General features: G+C 43.9%; 1 protein-coding gene across 1 annotated transcript in view; it reads left to right on the top strand.

The window, feature by feature from the left end:
* The window catches only part of SLC26A9 (solute carrier family 26 member 9), a 61,954-nt gene that overhangs the window by 13,080 nt on the left and 33,413 nt on the right, over positions 1-15,461 (top strand). Inside the window, exon 2 of the mRNA XM_035122272.2 lies at positions 11,166-11,307. Coding sequence (XP_034978163.1) covers positions 11,183-11,307 — 125 coding nt within the window. The 5' untranslated portion in view covers positions 11,166-11,182. The remainder of the gene's footprint in view (positions 1-11,165; positions 11,308-15,461) is intronic.

Here is a 15,461-nt window from a genome sequence, read left to right as displayed (position 1 = left end):
GAGGGAGCCTCTTGTTATGTGTGCATGTGATGAGCCTACTGGGTTTTGGCAAAGCATTTTTTTATGTTGTTTCTAATATTATAGTTCAACCATTGAACCCAAACCCTGCTCAGGCCCTACTGTCACTAGATACCATTCTAAACCCCACCCCACCCCAGCACCCTTATACATAAGGACCTAAGTGCCATGTTGTTTACCTCTGTCCATTTAGAGATCACCTTCCCTTGGAAAGACCTCAAAGGGCCATCTCTGATGGGATGGCAAGGGAAAGTCTGGGATCTGGCTCTTTCCAATTATCGGATTTCATTCTCAAACTCACCACAGGATATAACACAACACAGAAGGGTTGTTAGAGGCAAAACTAAGCACAGTCGTTTTAATAAGGTATGGTCCCCACATATCAGCTATGTAAATGGAAGTGACGTTAATGTTAGACTTCTACCCACTCACGCTTACTTATGGAAAGGCTATGACATGGGTAGTTGAAGTCTTAGCACTGTATTCAATGATTCAGTTATTTGACAGTGTCCTTGCTGAATTTTCTTCTTATATGTGACTGGTATAAGAATGTAGCTCTACAGATTTTGTTGAAATTGAGCGATGTTATTTTACTATCAAATTAATATATTACTACTACTACTATGGCTGGCGACCCCTGTGCTAAGGCATTCTGGCTTTCCTCTTAAAGCAGGGGTCACCCACCTCTCTTGGCCCATGGCCACATTTGCAAGCCTGAGAAACTGCTGTGGGCACCCCACACACTCCACAATAAAGCAAGCATTGCAATGTGTTCTGTTGGCTACACTAGAATGCTTACTTCAAGACTAATTTCAGCAGGAGAAGGGAGCCTGTTGGCACCAGGGAAGGCCTTTGCAGGTACATTTATCCCCATGGGCACCACATTGGTGACCGCTGTGAGGCAGTGCAAAACACAACCATATTAATTTCCTGCAATGTCCCTGGCACAATGGGAAAGGCTTATCTCTTTTGTTATGGCCCATTTCTAAGAAATAATGGCATAGTTCTTTGTCACCATGATGCAATGGTGAGCGACCCCCTTTCAGCCACATTCCATTCTGGGCAACCTTCCAAGGCCCACGTGAAAGTGGTGAGGAGAGCCAGAGGCAAGAATGGGTACCGCAATGAATGTAAATATTCCCTTTGTACACTAAACTAGCTTGTCCAGTAAGAGACATTAACACTCAGGGAGTGTGTGAAGCAGCCCCAGTAAGGGATGTGGCTGAGGAGAGGATCCAGTCTGAGGAGACAGGACTTGAAGGCCACAGTTGGCCCCCAGGCCTGAGTTTCCCCACTCCTGCCATAAAAACCCTTTAATTCTAATGTTCGGAGTCTCTGTTGGACTTCTTCGGCTCATGCCAGAGCCCTTTTCAGGTGGCACTATGGAGAAATGGGCACACATAGGCAGAGAGGCAGCAACATGGCATGCAACTCTGCCTCCAACCTGTGCAGATTTATTTTGAAATCTGAAATGAAAGTGTACCAGCTGGGGAGGAAGGCTGCCACCGCGATGCCACCTCCCTGCTATGTGTTACACGACTCCACACCTGAAAAGGTCTTGAGAGCTGCTTTTGCCTTCTGTCTCGTGCCTTCTTTTCTAAGGCTCTCAACTCTTGAGTTCTGAAATCAGAAAAGTTTCCATTTGTGTTTGATCTAGGGCAAGGCCATTGATAACGCCATCTCAAAAACTTGACTCTTGCTGATGTTGACATCATTGGCCTGTTTGTTTTAGGTGGAATTTTAATCATGGGACTTCTTTTGTCCTTCTGACTCTTGCCTTCCCTCAACCCTCCTGGCTTTGTTCCTGATTTGTGAGAGTGTCTGCTAGCACTTTTGCTCAGCAGGAAAGATATAAAGAGAAAAGGCTCAACACACCCAAGCCTGTAACAATAAAACCACAGCATACTGTTCAGAAGGTTGAAATAAATACTGGAATAAGAAACCGGAGAGGGTGCATGTGTGTCAGATGGAGAGGGGAGAAATACACTTTCAGCAGAGTTCAAATCCTGACCATATCCTTGATCAAGTTTCAGGATCAAGCTTTGAAAATCTGGGAATCTAAGGCTGCAAATTCATGTGCACCAACTCGGGAAGAAGTCACACTGAGTCGAGTCACATTTCTTTCGGTGTAGTAGGGATCAGGCTGTAAAAAAAGGATGGAGAAGCTCCAATTCCTTACACTAGTGGAACTGTTAAGTTTACCCAATGTACCCAAATATAATGCATTTCTGTATGTCATTTTCACTAATATATACATTGTTTTGCACATTTTACTCTTGCATGTGCATTTTTGTACACATTACTTGACTGGAGAATTACATTGCTTGTGTATTGTTTCAGGAAGTGCAGTTGAAAAAGATTTACCTTTAAATATGAACTGAATCCAATTTCTCTCCCATCCCTACTAAGGAGAAACTTGCCATGTAATGATATGACATCAGTTATCTTATATCACACTATCAATGAGTCTTCTTCTTTGGCAATCACTTGTTACCGAGTAAGATTGTCTTCCATGAACACGGTCTTAACAGTGAGTCCGTAAGTGACTGTGGAGGCCAATTCTGGATCCACACGTCCTTTCACAGTGGGGACATAGGTTTCTGGGCAGGAGCTGATCATGGTGAGGGCGTGTGCGCTCACACACATACGCGAACCAGCCCACAGAGGGATTTCTGCGGGACCGATCCAGCCCAGGCAAGATAAACCTTGCTGACCCCTGCTGTATACCTCTTTTTTTGACTACCAGCATTACGCTTTCCATTTTTAAGTTTGGAATAGAGTAGTTGCTTTGGAAGACGATAATCATGCATCTGAGCAACATCCAATGAAGTTGATGTTGAAGAATCATTGCTTCGACACTGGTGATCTTTGCTTCTTCCAGTACACTGGCATTAGTTCATCTGTCTTCCCAAGTGATATCTAAAAAAATTCCGGAGACACAGTTGATGGAATCTTTTGAGGAGTTGGAGATGGTGTTTATAAGTGGTCCATGTTTCACAAGCATACAGTAAGGTTCATAGTACAATAGCTTTGTAAACAAGCATCTTGGTTTCCCTGTGAATGTCCTAGTACTCAAATACTCTGCGCTGCAATTGGGGGAAAGCTGTATTCGCAGAGCTCAGGCGATGCTCGATTTTGGCATCAATGTTGGTCCTTGTCGGAAGATAACTGCCCACGTAGGAGAAGTGATTGACACTTTCCAATGTTACACCATTGAGTTGGATTTGTGGCGCTGCGGTGGGATTGTTTTGTGCTTGTTTTTGCACTTTGTTTTTTGGATGTTGAGCAATAGGCCAAGCTTTTCCTTCTAACTTCTTCCTCATTCTGTTTGGTATTTACTGTCCCATATTAAGCTGTCTTATACTTGATTCAGACCACTGGTCTATCTAGCCAAGTTATTTTTGTCAGTGGTGGCTCAATTGAATGAGGACAGCTCAATGGAATGGGGTAGTTCAGTGGAGACTACCATTTTATGCTGCCAAGCACCACCATATGGTAAAGAGGGACCTGGAACCCTTTCCAGTGAACATCAGAAAGAGCCAGAGGAGAAATAGAAGGAGTGTTAACTCAGCATCATGCAGATGCACAACTGCTGCATCTGCCATGGGCCAACATCTATGCTGAGCCCTGCTACCCACTCAGTATCTGAGTATCCACCAGGCTGTAGTGTTCTGTGGTTGACAGAGGTAGTCTCTAGCAAAATGCCCCAGAAGGCACCACTGTTGTCAACTCTGATTGATGTTCCCCAGGGTCTAAAGCTGACATCTTAACCGGCTTTACTACTTAAGATACCTTAATCATTAATCTTAGGGATTGGATCTTGGGCCTCGCAAACCTTGTGTTCTATCATACGTGCTATCTCTCCCCCCCCCCCAATATACCATTAGATCCTCAGCAGTGACCTCCATGGGCTCCATAGGATAACAAAGGTGAAGAAAACCATAACAGTAATATCACCTCACAGGAAATGTTGGTGGTGATTGTCATATTTAACTAGTACTTAAATGACTCATGCCTACTAGTTAGTGTCTTGGGTGTTCAGGAATTTTTCAGCCCAGCTTTCCAATCAGTGTGGATAGGATTTGGCCCTTAAAAAACTGGCATCTCCAACTGCATGGGATCATTAAAGTTTCCATGACATGTTGGATTTGATTGTTGTGCTGATTTCCTGACTCTATTTCCATTGGGATAATTATTTAGCTAGCTGACCTATATTCCTCAGCAGAGTCACCTCTCTGATGCATCCATTACTTCCTGCTCTGCTCTACCAGGCACTGTTACAATAATCAAAGCACCATCCCCAGAGGAGGTTACATCTTAACAGGGAACAAGTATAGGCCATCATCCTGGTAGCTGCTTGGAACAGGAACACATAAAACATTTTTTCAGGGCAGTCCTCACCTACTATTGCTATGGGAGCCAATAAATTGAAGCTCAGTCTAAACAAGAGTGAGGTGTTGTTGGTGAATGGTTTCTCTGACTGGATAAGTCTTTTACAGGCTGTTCTATAGGGGATTGCACTTCACTTGAACGTGCAAGCTCATAGCTTGGGGGTGTTGCTGGATCCTTCACAACTGGTCAAGGCCTAGGTGGTCTTCGACTAGCTTTAGTTGATGGTCCAGCTACAACCCTATTTCTCGACAGGGATAATTTGGCTTCAGTGATCTATGGTAACCTCTAGACTAGACTACTCCAATGTGCTGTATGTGGGGGCAGGGCCATCTTAAGCATATCCGGCGCTGTGGTGCAAAGATCCCTCTGGCGCCCGCCCCCGTTTCCCAGAGTTGTTGACCTTTTTAGGGGGGGGGGTCCCAAATTTGTTGAACTTTTTAAGGAAAGGTTCCCCAGAGTTGTTGACCTGAACTTGGGAATTCCACAGATTTCACTACAGGGAAGGAGAGGCAAGAGCTGGGGGTGGGGGGAACCTACCCCTTCCTTTACTGGATTAAGAGAGAGAGAGAGAAAGTGGGACAGAGGAAAGCAGAAAGGAGAGGGCATTTAACCCACCAACGGAGAGGAGAGGAGGGTGGTGGTCGGGAAGCTGAGCCGGAGTAGAAATAGCGTCGCTCCTCCCACCCACGCAGGCTTCGCAGCCAAGAAGGAAGTACAGCAGGAGGGTTTTTTAAACACAAACACACACACCAACCCCGGTTGCGCCTTGATCCCCTCAAAGTGAGTGCAGCAGCAGATTGTCCTCGCCCATGACCACACACCCAGCGTACGGGGTGTGCGTGTGCAGCCCGCTGCATTTCGCGATGCTACTTAAAGGGAGAAATAAAAGTGCACTTGGGCACAGCTAAGGATGGGTCTGCTTCCCTTCTGCCCACCAGGAAGCCGCTGCACCGAAAAGGGAGAGATGGGGTCCTCACTTGCTGATGGGGAGCTTTGACAGGGAGCTGCTGGGAGAGGCTCCAGCATCCCCGTCGAAACCGTTCCCACCCGCATCTTCGGGGCTCGCCTCCAGCACTCCTGCCATGCACAGGAGGCTTGGGAGGCAAGCTGCATGCCCAGGCATGCAGGGAAAGGGGAGGCCGCCAGCAAAGCTGCGCAGCTCCCCCACTCGCTGGGGCGCCCCTGAGAGGCTGGCGCCCTGGCGCAACGAACCACTAATCCCCATGGGAAAGATGGCTCTGTGTGGGGGTGCCTTTGAGAACAGTTTTGAAACTGGTATGCAATGCCACTGGCAAGCATCTGACTGGGAATGAACAGTCTGGACACATAACACCAGTCTTGGCACAAATGCACTGGCTGTCTAAATGTTTTCAGGCACAATTCAAAGTATTGTTTTAACCTATAAAGCCTTCTATGGCTCAGAACCCCAGTATCTGGCAGAGTGAGGCAGTGGTTGCTGAGGACAGTAGTGGCAGGCAGCCCTGACCATTCCTCCTTAACTCCCCTGGCTGTTGCTTTCTGTTGGAGGATAGAGCTGTGTGTATCACTCAGCCTGTGAGCTAACCTGCTGCTCAGGTGTGAGTAGGGGGTAATATCCCATCCCCAGGGTAGAAGCAACTTTCAGTTGCTAGGGCCTCGGGCAGCAAAGTATCTTGGATAAGTCCTTGCAGCACATGTTAAAAAGTTACAAACAGTGAGAGCATGATGGAGAGGAGTTATCCCGCTGACACATGCAGATTTACATTTCACACCATACAGTGGTACCTTGGTTGTCGAACTTAATCCATTCCAGGAGTCAGTTTGACTCTCAGAACTATTCAAAATCTGAGGCGTGTCTTCTGATTGACTGCAGGAGCTTCCTGCACTCAGTCGGAAGCTGCGGAAGCCACATCTGATCTTCGGCTTCCAAAAAACTTTCACAAACAAGAACACTCACGTCTGGGTTTGTGGCATTTGGGAGCCGATTTGTTTGGGAGCCAAGCCGTTCGACAACCAAGGTACCACTGTATTCACTGCTGGACGTGGTGTGTTACATGGGAGCGAGGAGGGAAGTGTGGCATTTTCCTAATAAAATACTTTGGTTTCTTAACTTACGTCACAGGGTTGTTGTGGGGATGGATTGAGGAATGGAAGAACCACGCATGCCACCTTTGAGCTCCTAGGAGAAAAACATGGGACATAAATGCATTAAATAAATACATAATACCTTGAAGTGGGAAATTGCACTGAAGGTTCAACAGCTATCCCTCAGGGCGTATGTGCAAATTGCCCAGCTAGAGTACCAGCAAAGAGTGTATTGCACTCAAACAAGACAGTTACAATTTGGGATGTTCACATCATTACTGCAGGGGAGGGAACGAGGATTGATCAAGTGTGGAAACTACCAGTCCTTGAAGCTGCAGCAAATATTCAGTTGGAAATCAAATAAAATTTCCCAAGCTGGGGCCAATTTGTTTATTGCATTTCCACCCCACCCTTTGCCTGGGGAGCTCAGGATGGTGCACATGGAGGCTACTGCATTTTATATCCCCACAACCCTGTGAGATGGGGGTAGACAACATGGCACCCACCTGATGTTAAAGCAATGGCTCATATCAGTCCTCCCCAGCATGACTTGTGGTCAGAGATGATGGGAGTTATAGTCCAACAACACCTGGATGCCACTACATGGGCCTAACACTGGGTTAAGAAATAGTGATTTGCTCAAGACCACCCATGCAACATCACAGATAATCAGAGATCTGAGCCCAGTTGCCTCTGACCCATTCCAAAAGCACTATCCATTTCATTGCTTTGACTCTCCATTATATAACCAGCCAACAGTTCCTTCTCATCTTCAGAAAGCATATGTGTAGGGCAATGCTCGAAGTGGGGAGGGACTGGGTGAGATGCCATCCTGCTTCTTTTCCGGCAGACCTATCATCATTCTTTTCACGCAGACATAACTAAGTCAGACCTAATCACTCCACTTCCTTTTTCCTCCTACTTAAGGCCACTGGTCCAGGAAACCAAGTGGGAAGGCTCAAAGCACAGAACCGCAAGACAAGTTTGTATAACATTTGCATAGCCCTGAGCACCTTATAGCTTGCACAGATGATAGTTAACAATCTGGGTTATCAAACAGGGTTAGGCAATTTCTGTTTTTTCAAAGAGTACAACACCACACTTCTAAAATGCATTCACTACTTATCTGGCAAGTTCACTTTTAGATATATGGGACCCAAAAGTATTTAGGGACCTGCAATTTAAAATGAGCATTTTGAATTGTGTCCAGATTGGAAGACACAGTACAGTAGCTCAATGGAAAGAGCACATGCTCTGCTTGTAGAAGTTCCTGGGTTCAGTCCCCAGCATATCCAGTAAAGATTGTGAAATACTTTCTATCTGGACCCCTAGAGAGCTATTGTTAGTCAGTGTGTAGACAATTCTGAGCTAGATGAGCCAATGGTCTGATTGTGTTTCCTGTGTTTCTAAGTCAGCATCTTAAAAAGTAGAGACACCACCTTGCCGACAAAGGTCCATATAGTTAAAGATATGGTTTTCCCAGTAGTGGTATGGACATGGGAGCTGGACCATAAAGAAGGCTGATCGCCGAATAATTGATGCTTTTGAATTATGGTGCTGGATGAAATATACTCGGAGTCGAGAGTGAATTTCATGCTCTTTATTCAGCTCATAGTCATCAAGGAGAAGAAGAGAAGAAGAATGCCTTTTTCCCAAAAACCATCTGCTTATATACATTATTTACACAATGGGCTTTGCGTGATTGGCTACTTCAGGGCTACACCTGTGGGCCAATCAGTTTGTGGATTGACTTCTGCCAGCAGCCTGATTGGCTGCTTCTGCAAGCCAATCAGGTTGCGGATTCACTTCCACCTGGAGTTGGATTGGGTGGCTCCTGTGGACCAATCAGACTGCTGATTCTGGATCCTATTGTTCTATGATTCAGCTCAGTACATAACACTGGAGGAAACTCTTGAGAGTCTCATGGACTGCAAGAAGATCAAACCTATCCATTCTGAAGGAAATCAGCCCTGAGTGCTCAATGGAAGGACAGATCGTGAAGCTGAGGCTATTGGGCCACCTCATGAGAAGAGAAGACTCCCTGGAAAAGACCCTGATGTTGAGAAAGATTGAGGGCACTAGGCGAAGGGGACGACAGAGGACGAGATGGTTGGACAGTGTTCTCGAAGCTACCAACATGAGTCTGACCAAACTGCGGGAGGCAGTGGAAGACAGGAGTGCTTGGAATGCTCTGGTCCATGGGGTCACAAAGAGCTGGACATGACTAAACGACCAAACAGCAACAACATGTTTCTAAGTGGAGGACCAGCTTGATCTGATTTTGTCCTCCCTTTGGACCTCTGCATTCCAGGGCAGCTGCAGCCTCTTCTAAATCAAGGAGCTGTGCTGCCTTTTACACATGCTCCAGGCAGAGACATGGAGCCCAGAAAGTGGGCCAGATCCATGAGTAACCCTTTGTTACATTCTCATGAGAAAGGATCTGCGGTGTGAATTCTAAAATGAGTGACAAGGGCAAAATTCCTCTATTGACAGAAATGATTACTTACCCATTTTATAAAGTTTTAGCAGAAACTTGTCTCCCCCTTGGCAACCTCTGCTGCCCCTTTCTCACCCTCTGCTTCCCTTAGGCGGTCCCAGGGTGGGGTGCAAGAGGCCACCTGTTATTAACTACCAGCTTATATTAGGAACTTTACATATTCCTGGCAGCTAGTTAAAAAAAACAATTTAGAAAAGGGTCATAAGGTGAAGTCTTTCATCCAAGTGAGCCCAGAGTTTTGGATAAAGAGACAAAAAAAAAAGTTCTCCATCAATGAGAGTCATGCAGTGAGACCCTAAGCATGAATGCTGAAAAATAAATACCATTGTGAGCCTGGGATGCAGCCTTATAGTACCAAAGTCAACTAGATTGCCTCCAGATGTTTTGGACTACAATTCCCATCATCCCTGACCACTGGTCCTGTTAGCTAGGGATCATGGGAGTTGTAGGCCAAAACATCTGGAGGGTCGCAGTGTGGGGGTGCCTGGCCTATTGCTATGATGGATCACTCCAAAGCCACATATTTCCTCCCTTCAGCCCACACAGAGTAGAAATCCATTATCATGAGGCTGGAACCAGATAGAATCATATACTGTACGTGGTTTGGTTCTTTCACACTCAGATCATCTCACTGAAATGGAGTTCCACAAGATTCACTTAAGTTACTATTTCTATTGGACCTTGAATACATGTAGATCTTCAAAGATATATGTCAAACTGGTTAACTCAAGTAAACATTCTAAGTTGATTTGACACCTTTTGGGGGACTCTGAAATGATGAGCAGTCCCATCTATTTTTAATCTCTTGTTGGAAGCCGCCCAGAGTGGCTGGGGAAACCCAGCCAGATGGGCAGGGTATAAGTAATAAATTATTGTTATTATAAATTATATATTTCCTTTTCAGCTATTTTTATGTTATGTTCTTTAATATTTATTTTACTTGAAAAAATTTTGGCCATGTATTGTTTTTGTGTTGCTGTTTCGCTGCGATCAAGGAATGCAGTGTTTTTAAAAGTTTTACAATGCAAGCAGCGAAATAACGGAGGGTTATTTTAAATGTGATACATTTCAGTTCCAAGAATTAACAACATTTTCAAGTCTGAAATGGCAGTATTTGAATTCATATTTTGCTTGTATTTAGTTATCAGATCAAAACAATTCTAACCTGATGCATTATCAGTATCTTGATGGATTTTCCCCATGGGCTTAATGTGCTCTAAATACAAGAACCATGTAACAACACCCACAATTGCTTCATAATCTCCATCGACCTTTTTTAATGATTCATTCTCTGTTCATTTGCCCACTTGATCAACACCCTAAGTGCAATACGAAAATAATGATCCACATCCTTGTTCTATTTCTGCATATTCTTCCACCCCACCCCCAGACTTATCATCTTGCAAAAGTGCTCTTTCCCCTTCCTTTGATAGTTTTGTTTATACTAAGGCCTGCACCTCTAGGAGTTTATTTATTACCTGCCTCTGGAAACACCTTGATATACTGCGTAGGACTGGTTGAACAGGAATGGTTGGCATTATTATAATTAAAATAGGTCAAATTGTTACATTTCTGAGCTGTCCTTCTTTCTACAGTGTATTCGCTGAGTTATAGATCACAGGTATAGAAGCACTCAGGGCAAAAGTTCCAAATGCATACATAACATAGGTGAAACTACAGGATGCTAAAGAGGTCAAGGATCCACAAGGCACTGTAGCAGAAACTTCAAAAGATTTCTAGAATGTGGGTGAACTTTTGCCACAACACAATACGTCTTTGAATGAGGGTGCTGATTCAGCCGTGCAGAAATTCCTAACCTCATTTTCTTCATGGCAGACAATTCCTAAGTGACCGGCCCAAGGCTAAATAACAATACAGAGAGGCAAGAGCTGTGATCACAGCCTGCAACTGCCCGACACTTGGCCACGTGTAGGTTTCTTGAACTTGCGCCAACTCCTGCATCATTCTAAAGTAGCTGGTTACTAAAATCTCACGAGGCATCGATGCCTCCAGAAGAGCACCGTCTTTCCTTCTGCAGGAAGGGGAGGGGAAAGGGGCGGGACTTTGGAAGGAAATTTGAAAGGCAGGCTTATTGGGAAGAGGATAAGAGGAACTGCCTGCCTTATTAAAGGACCTTCCATTGGTGATGCTCACTTCTCACTCCAGCTTCCTTACATTTCATTTCTGGGTGAAGGATTTAGTGGCGCAAAGATGAACGAAGCACGGCCACGTTACGTCATCAACCGTCCAGCTTATTCTAGCAACTACTTTGATGAAGAGTTTGAGAGAAAAAGTAGAAGTTACCCACTTGGGGAGAAAATAAAGAATCTTTTCAGGTATGTTGAACGCCACACGTTAGTGTTGTAACCACTTTGAGTCTGTTGTTGTTGTTTAGTTGTTGTTTTACAATCAAGCACTATATAAATTTTATGAAAGATAAATAAATAAAACAAAATAATGCCCACATGCTGTCTAGATTTGTGATGGTGGGCAGTTCAATTGAAACTTTTAATGAGAGATTGCTAATTCCATTATTGAGGGAGTTTTGCACAAATCAGGAGCAAAGAGGCAATCTTAATCCCAGCACTCCCACAAAACTGAAGTGAAGTTTTAAAGCAGAAGCTGGATGTTCACCCATCAGAAAAGCGGTGTGTGCTTTCCACCTTTCTGATTCACTTTTGTGATTTTCCAGCAGATTCTCCTACAGAATTTGCAACCCAAAGAGTGATGCAGAGTTGGTTAAGGCAGCACCAAATATCCAAATCTTATCAGACATCAAAGTGAAGTGGAGAATAATAGACACCTCATTCTCAGTTTTTCTCTTTTTCAATGTTAAAGATTGTTGCTAATTGTTTAATAGAAGACAAAAAATGTTTCCACTGCCACAGCCAAGAGAGATTAGAGTAAGCAAACTACAAATTGTAGAAGGCCAAACAACTTTTCTGACACTAGCCTTCAGAAAAACATAATTGTGTAGATAAGGGAACTTGTACTGATTCATTGCCACCATTGCTGGCTTGTTGGATTTACTCACTCTTGAATAAATATATTTTTTCCAGGAAGGAGAGAGCAATAATATTGATACCCATCCTCTAAGAAACCCACCCAACCCCAATGTATACGGAGTATTTGAAAAGAATAAAACAATTGTGAAGAAGACATTTGTGCCAGCTGTCTTCCTAGTTTTGTCATCTTCACCCAGTGATAGTGAATTTGTGGCATTTCAGTTGTTGGACTCAGTTTTCATTAACCTCTGCCATCACAACCAAGAGCCATCAAGGGTGATGGGAGCTATAGTCCAGCAACATCTGAAAGGCCATGGGTTCCCCATCCTGTCACTCATTTATTTTTTAATTACACTGTTGGTCCTTCATTGCTTTAAAGCAAATTTAAGATCACTTTATACAGTGATGCATCGGGGCTCTAGATGGGAGACCACCCTGTTTCACAAAGAGGTAAAAATAACAGTCAAGACTTGGTTTGTGCAACAGTGTTTCCTAGATACCGTATTATTCCTTCTTGGTATTACATGGATTATTTCTCGTTCACCTAAAGAAACAAGGTGTGGTACATAAAATTAAATGAATGACAGGCCCTGCCCTGAGGCTTATAGTCTAACAGACTAGACACACATCAGAAAGGGAGGAGTCAAGGGGAAAACAGAGGTCTGAGGTCAGTTAGAGAATGTCAGAGGGAGAATTGAGCCTTAATCAGTCCCTCAGCAGAGTGAGCCAGTGTGCCCTTAACAGAGGTGTGGGGGGGGGGTAGGAGGTTGCAGGTGGCAGGGAGAGATGCTCTGTGATTCTCATGTCACACATCCTCCCCCCTTTCTCACAGAAACTTTAATGGAGATCCATCCACACTTAGAAGCAGTTCACACAGTCATTTGGTCCTGCGGGTATGGTTAGAAAACAGGCATGGTGCACCTCTCTCTGGTTATTCATTGAGGAAATGGTTGAGCATCTTTTGTCATATGATGGGACACATTCTGAAGAGGAGGAGGAGGAGGAGGAGGAGGAGGAGGAGGAGGAGGAGGAGGAGAAGAAGAAGAAGAAATAATTTATTTATACCCCGCCCACCCAAACAGTTCCCAGATAATGTTACCCACATCAGTCAGTGCTTTGCTTGAAATTCAGACCCCATGCTTAGGGATGGGGTTGTGTTTTTTTTTAAAAAAAAAATGAGTACACATTTAAAGATAAGCCCACCAAACTGCCACATTCCAAATCAATATGCAAACTGAAACACACTGCTCCTTTTTGAAATTCACATTTTTCTGAATTTTGTATTGCAGTGGTTCGGCCAAAAAATTATAGAAACACATAGAAATGCACATATTAGTGAAGATAACATACAAAGATGCATTATATATGGGGGGATGGCTCTGCAGAAATGTGTCATAAGGCAAAATTGCAGCCAAAAATGTTTTTATTAGGAAAAATTTGAACTGAAATGCTAATGAATTTTCATGAGAAATTTTGATTTATTTTTTAAAAAGCTGCACATTTATGAGGAAATGTGGAGAACTGGATTTAAGACTGTGAAAATGAAAAACTTAATCAAAACTGACAGGTCCATCCACCCCTACCCATTCTACTTAAGGGACTTGCTTAGATGCAGACAAAAGGAGCACAAAGACCACTCAACATTAGTAGAGTAAGATGTGTCAACACATACATACAAAAGCACAAGCCATGCACAGGAAATACTAAATAAATTGGAGTCCTTGGAGAGTTGAGAAAATCAAATGAAAAGAATCCAAGAGCTCTGGCCAGGTAGTGGAATAATTTTTAGAAAGTTTTTTAAGTTGAGAATAATAAGACAAATTCCAGTAGTAATTGAGTTTTTAGAAATCCAGGACAAGGTCCTGTTTCGGTTTATTCTTTATCTGCTCTAGTTTCAAGGTCAAAGCATACCATTCATGTTTTTCTAAATGTCTTATTATTCTCAACTTAAAACTTTCTAAAAATTATTCCACTACCTGGCCATAGCTCTTGGATTCTTTTCATTTGATGCACAGGAAATAAGCAACTTGCAACCAGGTGTTGGATCCAGAACATTAGTTTTCTCCACAGTATGTGTTTGTACTGCACTGCAGGACTTTGGGTAGATGGCCATATATATTCTCTAGATGTTGACTGGGTGAAGGCATTGCCAAGCAAGCATTAATTAAGTAAACTGGATGCATTACTTTGGATTACACAATGATGTTGACTTTAGATTTGGGTGGCACCCAGCGTGACTGAATGGTCTCTTAAGTAGACAGAGCTGTGGAATCATGCCAAAGGAATAGCTGCTCTCTGAGTGACTTCACAGATGCTCAGAAGAGTGCCACCTAGGGGAGAAAAAGTAAGTACAGACATAGCTATTTTAGATTCCTAATTCAAAGCAATCTGGTTCAGTTGCAAATGCAGCACATTCATCTTATATGGGATACATTAATGCTTGATGAAGAGTAGCAATATCATAACCATTGCCACTTATTACAAAAGTATAGGTCTTTTTTCTTTTGGTCAGAGCTTAAGCTCAAGTACGACGAAAGTGGAGCTGATGTTGAAGCCAGTCACTTTAACATGAATAATGCAAATTAAACAGGGCTTGAGGCTTTTCATATTGAACTGGGCAGTCTGCTACAAGGTGTCAGTGCAACCTAGAGCTGATTCTTGCCTCTTCTTTTCCTTAGCTGGTGTGCTGCCGATGCTTTTTAGCTTGGGCTGCCTTTTGCCTGTGTTTTTCTGTGTTTGGGGAAGTGGTTATGTGAGTGGTGACTCTCAGCTGCAGTGTCAAAAGTGCAATAATAATGGTAGGAAGAAAAGACATAGCAAGAAGCCGCAATCTGTTCCCTGGACCTACCCAGTCAAGCCTTCTCTGGTAGATCTTGCAAGCCATTATAGGCAAGGGTCAACAGAGCATGTGGTCAGCCTAATGTGGTCAGCCTAATCTTAGGGTGCGATAACAATGCCCTAGACATTTCCACTGGAGTGATATCAACTGTGGCATCAAGTTCAGAGTGAATGCAAGCAACTTTAACCCACAAAATGCTTTGCAAATTGATCACAGCAAACTTCTGAGTGGTTAACTGTCTCTGACTTTACCATTTGCTCCTTTATAAATAAAGCAATGCTCACAAGACAGCTCACAAAGGACTCAACAGTGGTGAAGAAGTAGGCTTGTTTCCCTGCTGCCACCAAATGGTAGGCATGCTTATAAATGCTTACACGTGTTGGGTCGATTTCACCTTGAGACTTGTGCCACCAGCCCTCTGGCCACCAACTGGCCCTCTTCATTGCATCCTCTACCTTCTCATTTCCTCCCCTCCATGTGTCAGAGTGGATTAAAAGTATATCTAGAGGACAAAGGCCGTGCCAATCCCACGGAGTCCTGCATGCGATCAGGACCGAAGGGGCTGAGGGTGGAGGTGTATAAAAGGATGGAGGAGCCACCACTGAAGCCCGAAGCCCTTCCAGCTACCACCACTGGGCTCGGCTGC

This window comes from Zootoca vivipara, chromosome 7 (assembly GCF_963506605.1).
Source record: "Zootoca vivipara chromosome 7, rZooViv1.1, whole genome shotgun sequence".
NCBI classification, from domain to species: Eukaryota; Metazoa; Chordata; class Lepidosauria; order Squamata; family Lacertidae; genus Zootoca; species Zootoca vivipara.
Note: the sequence above shows the minus strand (reverse complement) of the source record. Positions and strands in the feature narration are given on the sequence as shown.